At 39.1% G+C, this 14305-nt stretch overlaps 1 protein-coding gene across 2 annotated transcripts in view; it reads left to right on the top strand.

Annotated features, from left to right (window-relative positions):
• The window catches only part of IQCH (IQ motif containing H), a 193694-nt gene that overhangs the window by 104721 nt on the left and 74668 nt on the right, over positions 1–14305 (top strand). For both annotated transcript variants that reach the window (XM_058541925.1, XM_058541926.1), the window contains 2 exons: positions 5283–5366; positions 9558–9733. In XM_058541925.1, the coding sequence (XP_058397908.1) occupies positions 5283–5366; positions 9558–9733 (260 nt within the window). The remainder of the gene's footprint in view (positions 1–5282; positions 5367–9557; positions 9734–14305) is intronic.

Raw genomic sequence — 14305 nt, forward strand, 5'->3', positions numbered from 1 at the left:
GATAATTGTGTATATTCTTTGATTTTATACCAAAACTCAACAATGGTAATTCTTAAGTGTTAGTTGCAACATGGAGTCGGAAATCATATCATTAAACTTTTGTATTTTGTCAGACAGTAAGATTGAAAAAGGCAAATATCATCTTAGTATTATTTTGAAAATAGTTTTGACCTTCCAGTCCCCTTGAAAGGGTCTTGGGACCTCCCAGGGTCCGCAGACCACACTTTGAGAATCACTGGCTTTAGTTACATGCAATGCTGTGCCAGCCACTGACAGAAAATTTGAACAAGAGTAAGTCCTAATCCTTTTGAAGGGAAGGCTTTCAGAACCACGCAGAATCCAAGTGGCCAGTTTGGTTTGAGAATGTTTTCAAAACTCAACAAATATTTGAGAACCTCCTGTGTTTTCTGTGTTCTCATCACAAAATTCCCTAATCCCCCTCCGCAGCCTCCCCACAAACCCTCATCAAACTGGCACTGGATATACTATATGCACAACAGGGTTAGGCCTCTCTCTTGCTCTATCTTATCTCTTAACTCAGTATCTTGTGCTTTCACACTTGCATAAGTGGTTAAAACCTGGGTATAACCGTAATGTCTAGATCACATTTCTCTAGATTACTGCAATATGCTGCTGTGCACTTGTTCCCTGCAGTTTTACTTTTAGAGTACCAAAGTTGGCTAATGGTTAACTTTTTTTATGATTTGGAGCAATTCAAAATTCTCTCTATAGTAACATCACTCTTGCTGAGCTTGCCTCCAGCTTGCTTTCTTGAGCGGAAGAGAAAGGGATGGAGTTACTGCTACGGCTCTTGTAACCCTCTGTATGCCCCTAGGAGCGCATGATGCATTTGAACATCACCCGTCAGACGTTTCAAAATGGGAAAAAGGTTGAGAACTACCGTTCCAATCCATCAAACTGAGGCGTGGTTGACTACCATCTCAGGCCAGGGTGATCAGATGAATAACAACTACTTGGTAACTGGAAGTCTGTTGTTAACCCCTTCTCTGCCTCAGGTACCATTGTAAGAAATAGGACTTGGCGACAAAAGAAACAAGGAATCAACCAGAGTATTAAGCAAGGTGTTCAGGAATACGTGATTCTACTGCAACAGCAGGGCCTGTCACAGAGGAACATACCAGTCCCAAGGAGGCTTAGTCGCCAAGCATGGTGTTGCTCATGTTCTTGGGTTTCCTGGTTGCTGTGAAGGAAAAGCCAATTCTAGAAGAGCTAGTTGAGTGGGTGCAAACAGGCAATTAGCATCATCTGATAGGAATTTGTGCGGGAGTGGGGATAGAGATGGGAAAGGAGACGAAGGTAGAAACGAAAATGGAGAAATGATAGCCAGTAACCATTGATGAGCATCCTTGGTTCAATAGAGGAACAAAAGTAGTTGGATTACTTCAGAGAGGCAGCTTTCAGGTATCCTTCTTTGATGTGAAACAGAGGCAGTAATATTTTGAGAAAAGATGGAATGTTCTATCAAATTAGGAATATCTTGCAGATGACAAGGATGGCCATAAGGAAAGAGGGTGTGTTCCTCTCTGTAGTGATAAGGAGGAGAGTGCCCCTTTATGACAGTGCTGTTTTATTCCATGGTGATGAATACGTAGAAAAAGCCACAAATCTCACTTACCATTCTTTTAATTCCCCAGAAGTTCTCCAGATCAGAGAACGCAATTTTATGAGTTGAAAGGAGGGGCGGGAATGGTGAGAACACATGGGAGAAAAGGCAAGGAATTTAAAAGACAGATTCTTTGAGTGGGGTCTTCAGGCCACATTTCATTCTCTCGTTCGATGGGGTTATCACACTGTTCCTGCTCAAATGGAGCTTCCAGTCTGATTACAGGAGCCGGAGCGGTGCGGGGGTGAGGAGAGACGACAACAAACAAGGAAACAAGCAGACAAAGAAACATGTAATGACAAAATGAGAGAAGTGCAGTGAAGAAAGGGTGCAGAGAATGACAGCGAGGGGAGACTGAGAACTTTCTTAGAAAAGAGTGTTCAGGCACACCTGACAGTGATAAGGGCCTATCGGCTGCATACACTAGAAGAACTGTACTTTGATAGCTCAAATAATACTTCGTGCATGTAATAATAATAATATCCCTCATTTAAATGAAGTTCCTTCTGAGACTTTCAGTCTGGCTCAGCTGAGGTCAGGAAAGGAATAATAATAAGAGTAACAACAACCATTGAGTGCTCATTATGAGATTGTATTAGGGATCTTGGTGCTCCCTCATCTTTCAGTTAGAGTGAGAGGAGCAGAATGTCTGTGAGGGGTGGGACTTACTGGGAGTAAGGGAAGTAGAGAATCATATTAGTTTTCTATCACCCTGTAACAAGTTACCACAAGCTTAGTGGCTTAAAACAATACAAGTTTGTTACCTTACAGTTCTGTAGCTCAGAACTCTAAAAGGAGCTAAAGTCAAGGTGGCCGCATGGTTGCATTCCTTTCTGGAGGCTCAAGGGGAGAATCTGTTTCCTTGGCCTTTCCAGCTTCTAGAAGCCACCCACAAAGGAACAAACAAGGAAAGCCCTTGGCCTGCTTCCTCCATCTTTAAAGCCAGCAACGTTGCATCTCTCTGTGCCTTTCTTCTGCAGTCACATCCTTTCTTCTGTAGTCACAGCTTCTCCAAATCTCTCCTCCCCTGCCTTCCTCTTCCACTTTTAAGGACGCTTGTTCTGACATTGGGTCCACCTGGATCATCCAGGCTAATCTCCTTATTTTAAGGTCAGCTGATTAGTAACCTTAATTCCATCTGCAACTTGATTTCCCCTTTGCCATGTAACCTAACATATTCACAGGTTCCAGGGACCAGGACATGGATATCTTTGGAGAGCCATTTTTCTGCCTATCACAATAATTGAAAATAAAAGTGAGAGAAGCGGCAAAGGCTCTTGGTCCCTTCTAGAGTTCTCTGTTCACACTTGGAGAGTCTTGTCTTCTCTCTCATTTTATGTAACCGCATTTGTCACAAGATCTAAATATGTAGTATCTAAACTATATAATAATTGGTAGGTTTATGTGATCTTGGATAAGAGACAAGGCACTCACTTTGATTTTCCCATCTATAACACGACAAGCTTGAAGTAAATGGTCTCTCAAAAATCCCCCAGTGTTTCTAGCCTGATCTTTGAAGTATCCGTGTCTTTGTAGATTATATCCCAAAGTGTGACGTCTCGCTGCCACTGAGCATGTCTGCTGAACTCCCCAAAGCCACAGCATCCTTGCTGATAGTTTCCTGCTTAAGTCACTATTGAATTTAATATATGCTGCCAGCACTCATGAGGTCTTTTCACCTAGGTGTCAACACACGTACTTTATGAACGTACAAGACATAAGAATAAATCTGACTTTTTAAAAAATTGACTCCCCGCTTCTGCTCTTCTGAGGCCAATGTGCCTTGCATTGTGTCTTGTCTGTGTAGAATGGGCACAGAATTTGTTGTTGTTACAAGCTTTGGAAGTGCATATACTTCATAACACTAAAATATAACACTTTACAGTTTACAAAAGGTTTCATATCTGTTACTTCATATGATCCTCTATAATAACAATGTTCTGAGATTGTGAACATACACTTCTTTAAAATGGGCGTAGTTTTAGGGTTAACCGAGTAACCAGTTCTATCATTCGGCATAGACACTTTATGTGCATCCTTCATCAGTGCTAACAGAGGTACCAAGTAATTTGTTGGAAAACTGACCTCAAGCACTTGATTGAAACAGACTTATTCGTCACATGCTGCATATGTGGCAACAAAGTGATCAGACATCCTTTATATTTTAAATTGGACATCATCTTAATGAGACATCTCACACTGCCTTTTATCTTTACTTTTGAAAGGAAATGTGTGCACGGAATGCTTTCAGACGCTTTTCTTAATCATTCTTTATTCTTTAGGCATTTTTCCTGCCTTCTTACAGTCTTGATATATAAGTTATTCACAATACATCTTTCTAAACATTTATCTGAATATTAGATAGAATTATACATATGAAATATCCTAAGAGTCACAATAATGCAATCATACATTAAGACGGCATTGTTTGCAGCTGTCTATATTAACTTTCATATGTGGAATAATTCCCTAAGTGATTTTAGAAATTAATAATTTTTCAAAAATAATTCAAACATCCCATATGTCCTTCTGCCTCTTTCGTTCTTAAGTTCATCTGCATAAAACAAAAGAGAGACTTTTTGATGAATTGTAAACTCATTTAATTTCCAGACATCGGCTAGTGTTTAAACGCTAACATCAAAGCAAAGAGCCAATTATCAGAGTTCATTTGATCTGAAGCCCTGTGGCCTGAATTGCTATAGTTTTCCCTATGCTGAAAAGGAAATCTATGTCACATCTCAAAGAGGTAGTATTTAAAACCACTTTATCTATAGTAGTTTAACTTGAAACATGTGTTTGGGCTCACTAACCACAAGGAGGCATTGAAGCATCTCTTCAAAATGTGAAAAGCAATTTTATTTAAAAAAAAATTGCACCTACAATTGCTGAATTTCATATAAGCATGTGAGTGTGCATGCCTTTTAAATTCATGTTTTAATCCATTTATTTTATTTAACTCTTGAAATATCCGCAGAAAGCGTTGCTGCTGTTGTTTCTTTTGTGGAAGATTTTTGGACAGTAGTCACCCACACGCGTTTTCCTTCTGCTCTGTCACCAATGGACACAAAGGCAAACTGCAGGACTTCTGTTAGTACTGACAAAGTGACGGTATTAACCTTCATTGCCCTTTAAAGGTTAAAAGTTCTTTTGACTGTGTGAGCAGAAGCGTATTTCTTTAGTGTTTAGAATTACTTAAATACATGTTCTGACAGCAGGGGGTTTCTCTGAAATCTGTGTGTCAACTTAGACTGATTCTGGTACACATCTTCAAAATGCCACGTAGGAAGCGTAAGTTAAAAAGCCAAAATAGTTTTTTCCAAACATGAGCATAATTTTCTTACATGCTGCTTTAAACATTCATGTTAAATGTCAGAAATTTTCCCCATGTTTTTATAATCCTAATTCCCAGCAGCTTTGCTGGTATTGCAAAATATGAACCTCTCTGTTGCAGAATATGCTGCTTAGCACATCTTCCGGGATAATGCTTAATCCCCTGAGAAGCAAGGACCACATTCTTAGGAATTAGATTGTTTCTGCAAGATGCTGCAGAGAAAATTCTTTCCTGGAAGTGTGGACTGTGACACTTTGAAATCCTAGTGTGCCAATTTGCCATAGTGTCTTGCTCTTTTTGGGTTTTGACACCTTGTTTGCCTTTTAGGATATTCCCAGCCTGTGCGACAAAATATTGCCGACTTCAACACACAGCAGAACACGCAGCTGGGGAGGCTATGTGACATTTTAGGTATAGTAAATACTTTTACATAAATGACTCTTTGGAATGTTTATCAGTGGATGTTGATAAATGTTTAGTTTTTGCTTATTTTTTTTTCCTCTACAAGGAAAAAGCTTAGATTTTTAAACTACTTGTAAGTCTATTGAATGTTTTGTTTTAAAGGACCAATTTATAGTGAAGTCAACTTGAATAAACAAATGACATTTTTCTACCAGTTTACTTGGATAGTTTTTTAAATTCTCTTTGCTGCAGGTTTGGATAAGGATTTCTCTTCTATAGCCCCAAATCTTCTTCATTTACTGAATTTTGCAGTGAGTGAAGTCAAATTGTATATTTGGGTCAATATTGTCTGTTATGTTATCTGAGGAATGAGTAGAAGGTGGTGTCAGAAATGAAAAGCATTGTATTTACATTATAAGAATAAGAGGGAAATGAAGATAGATTTTTTAAGAGAAGCTTTTATTTAAATGTGTATCATCTAGATATGAGAAAACAAGAGGTGCCTAGTGGAGGGACTTCTTAGAAATACAGACCTTAAGTGACAGATGCATCTTTGTTAAAGTCAAGGTCTGATACTGGTTTAGTCAGTTCTAAATCAGACACCAATCTGGGACAAGGAGAGAAGGGTGCAAGCACACGATAGCTGTGGTTGATCCCCTTCGGGGCTAGGATTCAGATTAGGCTTGGAAAATAGAGGTTACAAAGGCTAAGCAATAATAACGAATCCGTGTAGGAGGTCCAGGCCAAAAATTCAGGGTTAAACAAAAACTAGGGTTTTATTAGCTACCAAATAAGAACTTCTTTGTTTTGTTAAAATATAATTGCTTTGCCCCTTATTTAAGCAAAACAAGGAAAAATTTTAAATTATCAATGACCAACTCAGCTGGCTCCCTGGAATGACATACTTTACATGATTCGTATATATTTCAGCATCATTATTATTTTATAAATGCCATTTGGTAACAAAAATACATCAGCACTGGAAATTTACAGTGTCCTAAAATAATAATAGTGTAATTGCTTTAATCTATTATCCAGGCACTAATATTATTTTCCAGCATCACAAAAAAAATTTTTTTAATGACTTGAGATTGATTTGTTAGTGTTGAGCTATTTCAACTAAAAACCTGACTGGGTGGAAACCAGTGAAGTGCAGCAGAGGGCAGACTTTGCTCTAATTTATTTGAATTAATTTTTTTCTTCAGCTTTTTATATACCCTTCTATATATAGTACAAACCATCACCAAAGAATTTCTTTACAAAATATTTTCATTATGGGAAAAGACTTGAAAGTATTAGGCTTCTATTTAAATAATTCACTAATCCAGTCTATGTCTACCTGCAATGGAAAATTTTGTTAATATAAACATTTCTGAGAGATTATGAACCAAATGTCTTATCTTGGTACACTCTTCATGATATAGCAATGCAATCCTAAAACCTTTTCAAGAGGAGTAATGAAAGTTTAGAAACAGTAGCTAGAATATAGAAAAAGTATTTGCTTGGGAAATAAAATATGAAGAAACTAGAAAAAATAGTAATCATTATGTGGAAGAATGAATGATTCTCTTTTTTTATTCCATTAATTCCTAGTAAAGGCTGTTGATTTTTCTGCTTATTCAGGGAAACAAAGATAATCTGATCACATTGAGAAGACTGTCATTTGGATATTGGCTGTGAAGTCAGGGTATCAGGTGGAGATGGCCTGGCTAGTATTTTCAATTCCTAGATGAGTTAAGCAAGAGAGTGACTGATACTGACTTTTGACTAGCAATCAAAGCAACCTTCATCTTCATATTAATTCCTTTCTAAAATTACCTGTCAATTAATTTTGAAATTTGTGGATTCATGATCAAACCACATTAATATTGGATATTAATGTTAGCGATATGTATTCCTTTGCCAGAAATGAACAGAAAAGTTGAAATTAGCAACACGATTTGTTATCATTTGTAACCTAGAAATTTCTTCCCAAGAAAAATTTATTTTCCTTCTGCTGTGGAGTCTATAACTTATTTTTGTTGTTTGTTTTTGTGTCCTACTGTTTTATACTTTAAAAAACACTAGTTTGGTTTTAAAAACCACTAGTTTGGTAAAGCACTAGTCTCTTCTTGACAACAAGACTTGGGATAGCTAATTGGATCATTCAGCAATTGGATACAAGTTATTTAACTACTGTCTCCTCATTAATTCATTTTGAGGTTTCTGTGGCAATTTGGGTTCAAAATTAAATAGGAGCCACTTAAATATTTACATTTATGGAGCACCTACTCTGGGCCCAGCACCAGGCCAGTTCAGAAGACAGTGCTTCTAGCCACAAGATGCTTTGTCTCCGGAAGGAGAGATTTCTTCTCCTGGATGCTGTGGATCTCACTAATTGTATAAGACTTTCCACTTCTTGAATCTCTCCATTCTCCAAAATCCCTTTGGCCAGCCCACAAGCATTTATTGAGTGGCTCCTGCATACGCCACACTGTATCAAGGCTTGGGGGAGTATAAGAAAAAGTGTACACCTTACCTTTAGGAAGTTTCGAGAGACAAGATTAATAGACTTGAAACAATAGCATGAAACAAAGAGGACACTATTTCATCATGTTAAATCTTGAGGCACTGATTAAAAGGAGCACAAGTGTAGAGGGCAGGGTGGGGAATCACTGTTGGCTGGTCTCGTGAGGGTGGGCCATGGAGCAGATTCATGCATCTGGACTGTTTGTTGAGCACCTACTTTGAGCCAGATACTGCTCCAGGTGCTTTATATATACTCTTTCATTTAATACTCCCCAATCTCTGTGCACCAGCTGATTTTATTCCCCATTTTACAAATGAAGAAACCAATGCTTAGAAAGGTTAGATACCCCTCTTGGCCCTGCCTGACCAAGGAAAGATTTTACAGCACTCCCTCCTCTGAACTTCCCTAAGCACCTGTCTGCACACTTCTTTGTACCCATTACTCTCCGCCATGTTTTACTGCTGTGTGTGCATGTGAAATGGTTGCTATCCATCTGTTGGTTGTCATACTGTGGTGGCTGCATGTTGCTGTGATGCTGAAAGCTATGCCACCCATATTTCAAATACCAGCAGGGTCACCCATGGTGCACAGGTTTCAGCAGAGCTTCCAGACTAAGACAGACTAGGAAGAAGGACCTGGCCACCCACTTCCAAAAAAAATTGGCCATGAAAACCCTATGAATGGCAGTGGAGCATTGTCTGATACAGCACCAGAAGATGAGCGGATGGCACAGAAAGACAAGCCAGGGTTCCGCTGTGCTGTACACAGGGTCATTAGGAGTCAGAATCTACTCGACAGCACTAACGACAATAAAGAAATGGTTGCTCCTCACGGGTAGCATCTCAGTTGCTTTGATTCCTGTATTTTCCTCCATGTTTAGCCAAGTGCTTTGCTCCTACTGAGTAGTCAGTTATTTTATGAATGAATGAACGACTCCACTGGCTGCTGATTTCCTGTCTATACTCCCTAAATATTCTGCAGCCTGGAGTGGGTAATCTCATCTCACTATCCCATTTGGATGGGATATTTAATTAGGATTTCTTTCTATGTTCATAAGAAGAAGCCCGTCTTAAGAAGGAGAACAGTTAAGACCGTGGTTTTTTCTAAACCAAGAATCACTAGATGTGCTATTTAAGTAACATCCTCCTCTTTGGGAATGGAGCAGGGAAAATGTGGGTTTCCTGAAATAATCATTGCTATGGTCATAATCAGACTATTTATTTGGACAGGACTTTCCCCAAATTGGCCCTGCCAAGTCCAGGCAGAATAAAAAATTGCAATTTCATCAGATTTCTAAAGTTAATAGCTGTGTTTTATAATTTACTGAAGTTAATGGGATAAATTTTTAAAGCAGTATGAAATTCCCATTGATGTTAATGGGAGTTCTGGGGCTAAAACCCTCTGTATTATTTGAAAGTATACTTCCACGGTACCTCATAGCCCTCCTTCTGAAGGAATCATTGTGTCTATTTTTTTGGTGGTAGTGTTACTTATCTTTTCTTTAGAGAAATGCTAAAGTGCAAAAATGCCAGTTCAATTGCTAACATTTGTGTAAAACCAATCTAAATTAAGTTCAATGTGGCTTTTGGATATGCTCTTTATTTTAAACTGTGCGACATCAATCCGATGCCGGAGTTCATAATGTCGTTTACCTTTATACCAGTAATTAACATTGTGCTTGTTGTTTTCAGACGCCAATGTGAGTGTCATCTACATCTGCTCCCATCAAATGAATGACGAGTTACTGCAGTATTACAGTAAAATCCTGAGTCTACAGGCAGCTGTCAAATCTGGGAACCTTGAGGACAGAAGTGACCTGCAGGACAGGTTCAAAATTATCACCCCTGAAGCTATAAACATCTTCACTGTGAGTTTGTCTTCTAATTACTATGGCTTCAGGGATGCAGTAAAATTAAATTGGAAATTTTATAACTTGCAACGCTCTGGTACACATCAGTGAAATATTATTGCAAGTTTAACAGCTATACTGATTAGACTACTAGTTGGGCTGTAAGAAATAAATATCCCAGTTTAACTTTCAGACTTAGTTGAGCTACCCCTGCCCAGTTCCTCTGTAGCTGAAGCCTAATTGCAGTATCGGGTGGTACCATCAAGTAGGTGAATTTATAACATCTACGGTTCCTTTTTCTTAATTTTGTGTGGAGGACACCAAGGCAGAGAAAGGCTGGGACTGCCTATGGTCCCACAACGCCAGTTACGGACAGAATCTAGTCCAGGGCCCCTGTTTTCTGATTTCCACACGGGTATTCCTTGTTACTCCATGGGTTTTTTTCCCTCAGGGGAATTTGGCCTGATTTACCATATCACATGGTTCATAATGAATAAGGTAAAAAACATTTTTTTAACTTGTACTGATTTTTAATGAATGGAATGAATTCTGAGTGGAATTCCATTCCTAGACAAGAGCTTTTGGGAAATTCATGGAACCACGAGGGCTATGTTCTAGAACAAGGCAGTGCAAGAGATGGCTTGAAATGAATTTCTTTATATTTTAATGAGAATTTAAACTTTCCATGTTAAACAACCAACACTTTATTACCTAATAGACATGCAATTTTGAGGAGACTTTTTTTGTATAATTGAGGGTCTGAATTTGCTGATAAAGATCGCTCTCTGCATTCACAAGTGGGATGCACCAAAGTCAACTCTCTGTCTATCGCCAGAGAAACTGATTGCATGCTTTATGTAGGAAATATCTATGTGCTGAGTTACTACCCATTAACCCTTCAGATGCACCATGATTTGACTCAAAGAAAAGTCGTGCCGGAGCTGGAAGAGGTTGCTATTGCCTTTCTACTTTGCTGGTAGACTCAAATTAATTCAAGTTTTACTTTCTTCTACCATGATGAAGATTTTATTTTTTCATAACTGGATACCTCGATATTCCCCTCAAAACTCTCTGCCCAGCTCTGTTTCATTGGCACCCTTTGCTGTGGAAGAGGAAGGCAACGGCAGGGGCAGAGTAAGCAAGAGAAAGGACAGGGGACAAGTCATCACCACTTCTTTATATTCTTGGGAACCTCCCAGTGTCCTCCACCAATGCCAGCATTGCCTCAGTGCTTCCTAGCTATCCCCTGGCCTCAGCGGCAAAGTTACTGTGGACATCGGGAAACAAGGAAGAAAAAGAACTATCATTAGTGTGCAGTTAATTTCCTGATTTTCTCCAGCCAGAAACTGGAGCTAATGCTTGATAGCTGCCAATAAGGAGTTTCTGCACATCTGAAATGCCTAGAGACATCAAAGAGGCGTGGAATGGGGAAGGGGCACTCATTTGGGAGAAGGAAAGTGAGTGAACTAACATTTATCAAATGCTTAGTATACATTTTCTCATTTGATCCTCAGAACAAGGCAATGACACAGAAATGATCAATTTCCTTTTATAGCTGAGGAAACCCAGACTTATTTTCTCGTCCCGTTATGAACCAAAAGTTAACCAGAGTATGAACCAAAATCTGTCTAACTGCAGAACACTATCATGAATTGGAAAAACTGCTTTGCTCCTGGATGACCTTGCGGCCTTAGGCAAGCCCCTTTACCTCTCTGGTCCTCTGTTGTTCATCTAGAAAATGAGGGCCGGCCCCGTGGCTTAGCGGTTAAGTGTGCGCGCTCTGTTGCTGGTGGCCGGGGTTCGGATCCTGGGCGCGCACCGACGCACCGCTTCTCTGGCCATGCTGAGGCCACGTCCCACATACAGCAACTAGAAGGATGTGCAGCTATGACATACAACTATCTACTGGGGCTTTGGGGAAAAAAATAATAAATAAATAAAATTTAAAAAAAAAATGTGCTCTTTAAAAAAAAAAAATTATTAAATGAGGTGATGGGTTAGATCATTTCAAAGTCCTTTCCAGCTCTGTAAACCTATTACCTGAGAAATGTACCCTCTTCGACTTCCAAGCAGGAGATAGGCAGTTAGCACTAACAGAGGCCCTGGGCTATATTCATAGTGTCAGTTTGCACGTTTGTGAGTAGAAACAAGTAGGGAGTATTTTAAGTACTTAATACTTCTCCTCATAGTTTAAGTTATTTGAGTAATTAATCATTTATAGGCAATCAACTTTTTAAAATACAAAAATTAAACTGTCACTTTCAAATCAGTTCCTGCTCATGTTTAGTTACGGCTTTATTTCTTTTTAATGGGTTTGAGAGATCATATCAGTGCTGCTTTTCATTCAAATGGATGGCTTTGAGCAGAGTTTTTTAAAGCATGCCAAAAATCTGTTTGTGCATCTCTCCAAGTTACTATACAATGTTTGAATCTGTAATGGTAAAAAGTGTTGTTATAAAGTCATCATGTCTATTTTTGAACATTTTAATGTTTATGAAGACATCCTAAACAGCTACCTTTTGTCTCAGGTCAAAAAAAAACCACTGGTGACAAGTTAAATGTAGCTATAATGTTATGGAATTAGGAACATTTTAGATTTTTGTCACCCATGTTAATCCACTACTGCCTGGATCTGATGATACTGATTTTCTCTCAATGATCATACAAGACCCGCAGTCAGTAGTGTGGCCCCTGCCATCACTCCCTCACATTCGAATCTTTATTAAACACATATTGAACACTATGGTGTTCAGTGGTGCTATGGTACCATCTTGCCTGAAGAATAAGGCATGCCCACAGATGACTATAACAGAATCACGTAGAGTACTTGCCAATAGAGATAAGCAAACCTAGATGAGAGAGAAATCCATGCTGGCTGGAAATGTGCTCAGAACTTTAACATTAGGTTTTATTGCTGCATCTGCCATCTCCTCATCACACCTCATAAACCCACTAGACCTTCACTACTCAGTCTGTAAAATGGGATAAATCATGGCCGCTCTGGGGTGACCAGTGCTAACACTGGGTTTGAATCCCGCCTCTGCTCTTTACTGGCTGTGTGACTTTGGGCAAATCCCTTGAGCCTCAGTTTCCTCATCTCCAAATGAGGGACTGTGAATGGGTACAGTGTTGTATGGATCAATTAAGAGAATACATGTCAAAATGCTTTAACATTGTGGACTTGACATGAGAGGATTGCCACCTTTGAAACATTCTTCTAGGTGCCCTGAAAAGCCCACCCCATACATTGTCACTCAAGTGACCAGTTCTCCAAGACATTTAATTTTTTCACATTTCTTCATTGGAGTAATTTGTAGGGAAGGGAAAGGAGTGAAATAAGCAAGGGGAAAAGACAGTGATCAATTAGATAAGAAACAAAACTCACCAGGTGCTGTCACCAGCCATTGTCTAACGGAATATTGGGTTTCCTACAACTGCATTCTCAGAAGTAGATTTTGAAGGGGATTTAAATTATGGTAAAAAAGGCATATTGCATAGATCTGAGGAGCTTAGAATAGAACACGTACTCTGGAGGAAGGGCCCAATAGGGTAAATCGTATAAATCCTCTTCTAAGGGGAGCTCTGTTTTTTGTCTTTTGGGGGTGGGCGACATAAAATTTACCATTTTAACCGTTGTAAGTGTATAGTTCAGTGGCATTAAATACATTCACATTGTTGTGCAACCATCATATTACCCCTTTTCAAAACTTTTTCAACACCTCCAGCAGAAACTCTGTGCCCATTAAACACTAAGTCCAAAAGAGCACTGGTTTTAAAGGAAAAATCACTTCACAGCTGGAAGGACCCTAGGGACTTTAGTCCAACCCCTCATCTGAATATGGGGAACTGAGGCTCAGAAAGGCTGAGTTTTCTAAGTCAACTTGCAAGTTACAAATTCGGGCAGGAATGAAATCCAGAGGCTCTCCTCAGTCTCTTTCTCACACACTCACCAGTTATACCAGCCAAGTTTGCAACCTGGTGAAGCTGATATTCCTGGGAAACAGTTGCTCGACCTTTCTCCACATTCTAATGCCATGTTGAGTAGATAATTTTGACTAGAATTGGGGGAGTAGATGCTAGTCTACAAAATCTTTCGAACTCCCTTGAGACTCGAGCATCTTGCATTATATTATTTGCATGACATTTTAATGACTTTATTTTAAAAAGAGAGTTTGCTCTGTAATAATAATTACTACCATTATTGAATATCAACTCAATGGCATGCATTATAGTGATGTTTCACATTTATGATCTTCTTTTATCCTTAGAACAACCCAGCAAATGGGCATTTTTATTCCCAAGTAACAGATGGAGAAACTTAGGCTCGGGGAGTCTAAGTCACTTGCCCAAGTTCAGGTTGCTTATAAGTGATAGAGCTGGATTCAGAGCCAGAACAGTCTGACTTCTAAGCCCCAGCACTTTCTCATGTGCCATGCTGCCCTATTCTCTAGAGGAAGTGAGCACAGTCTTGGGTTCTCATATTCCGTCCTTGACTAATGTCCTACCCAACCTTCAAAATTCACCTCACCTCCAACCTCTTTCATAATAATAATACTAGCTAACATTCATTAAGTGCGTATTATGTCAAAG

The sequence above is a fragment of the Diceros bicornis genome, chromosome 5 (genome assembly GCF_020826845.1).
Source record: "Diceros bicornis minor isolate mBicDic1 chromosome 5, mDicBic1.mat.cur, whole genome shotgun sequence".
In the NCBI taxonomy this organism is placed as follows: domain Eukaryota; kingdom Metazoa; phylum Chordata; class Mammalia; order Perissodactyla; family Rhinocerotidae; genus Diceros; species Diceros bicornis.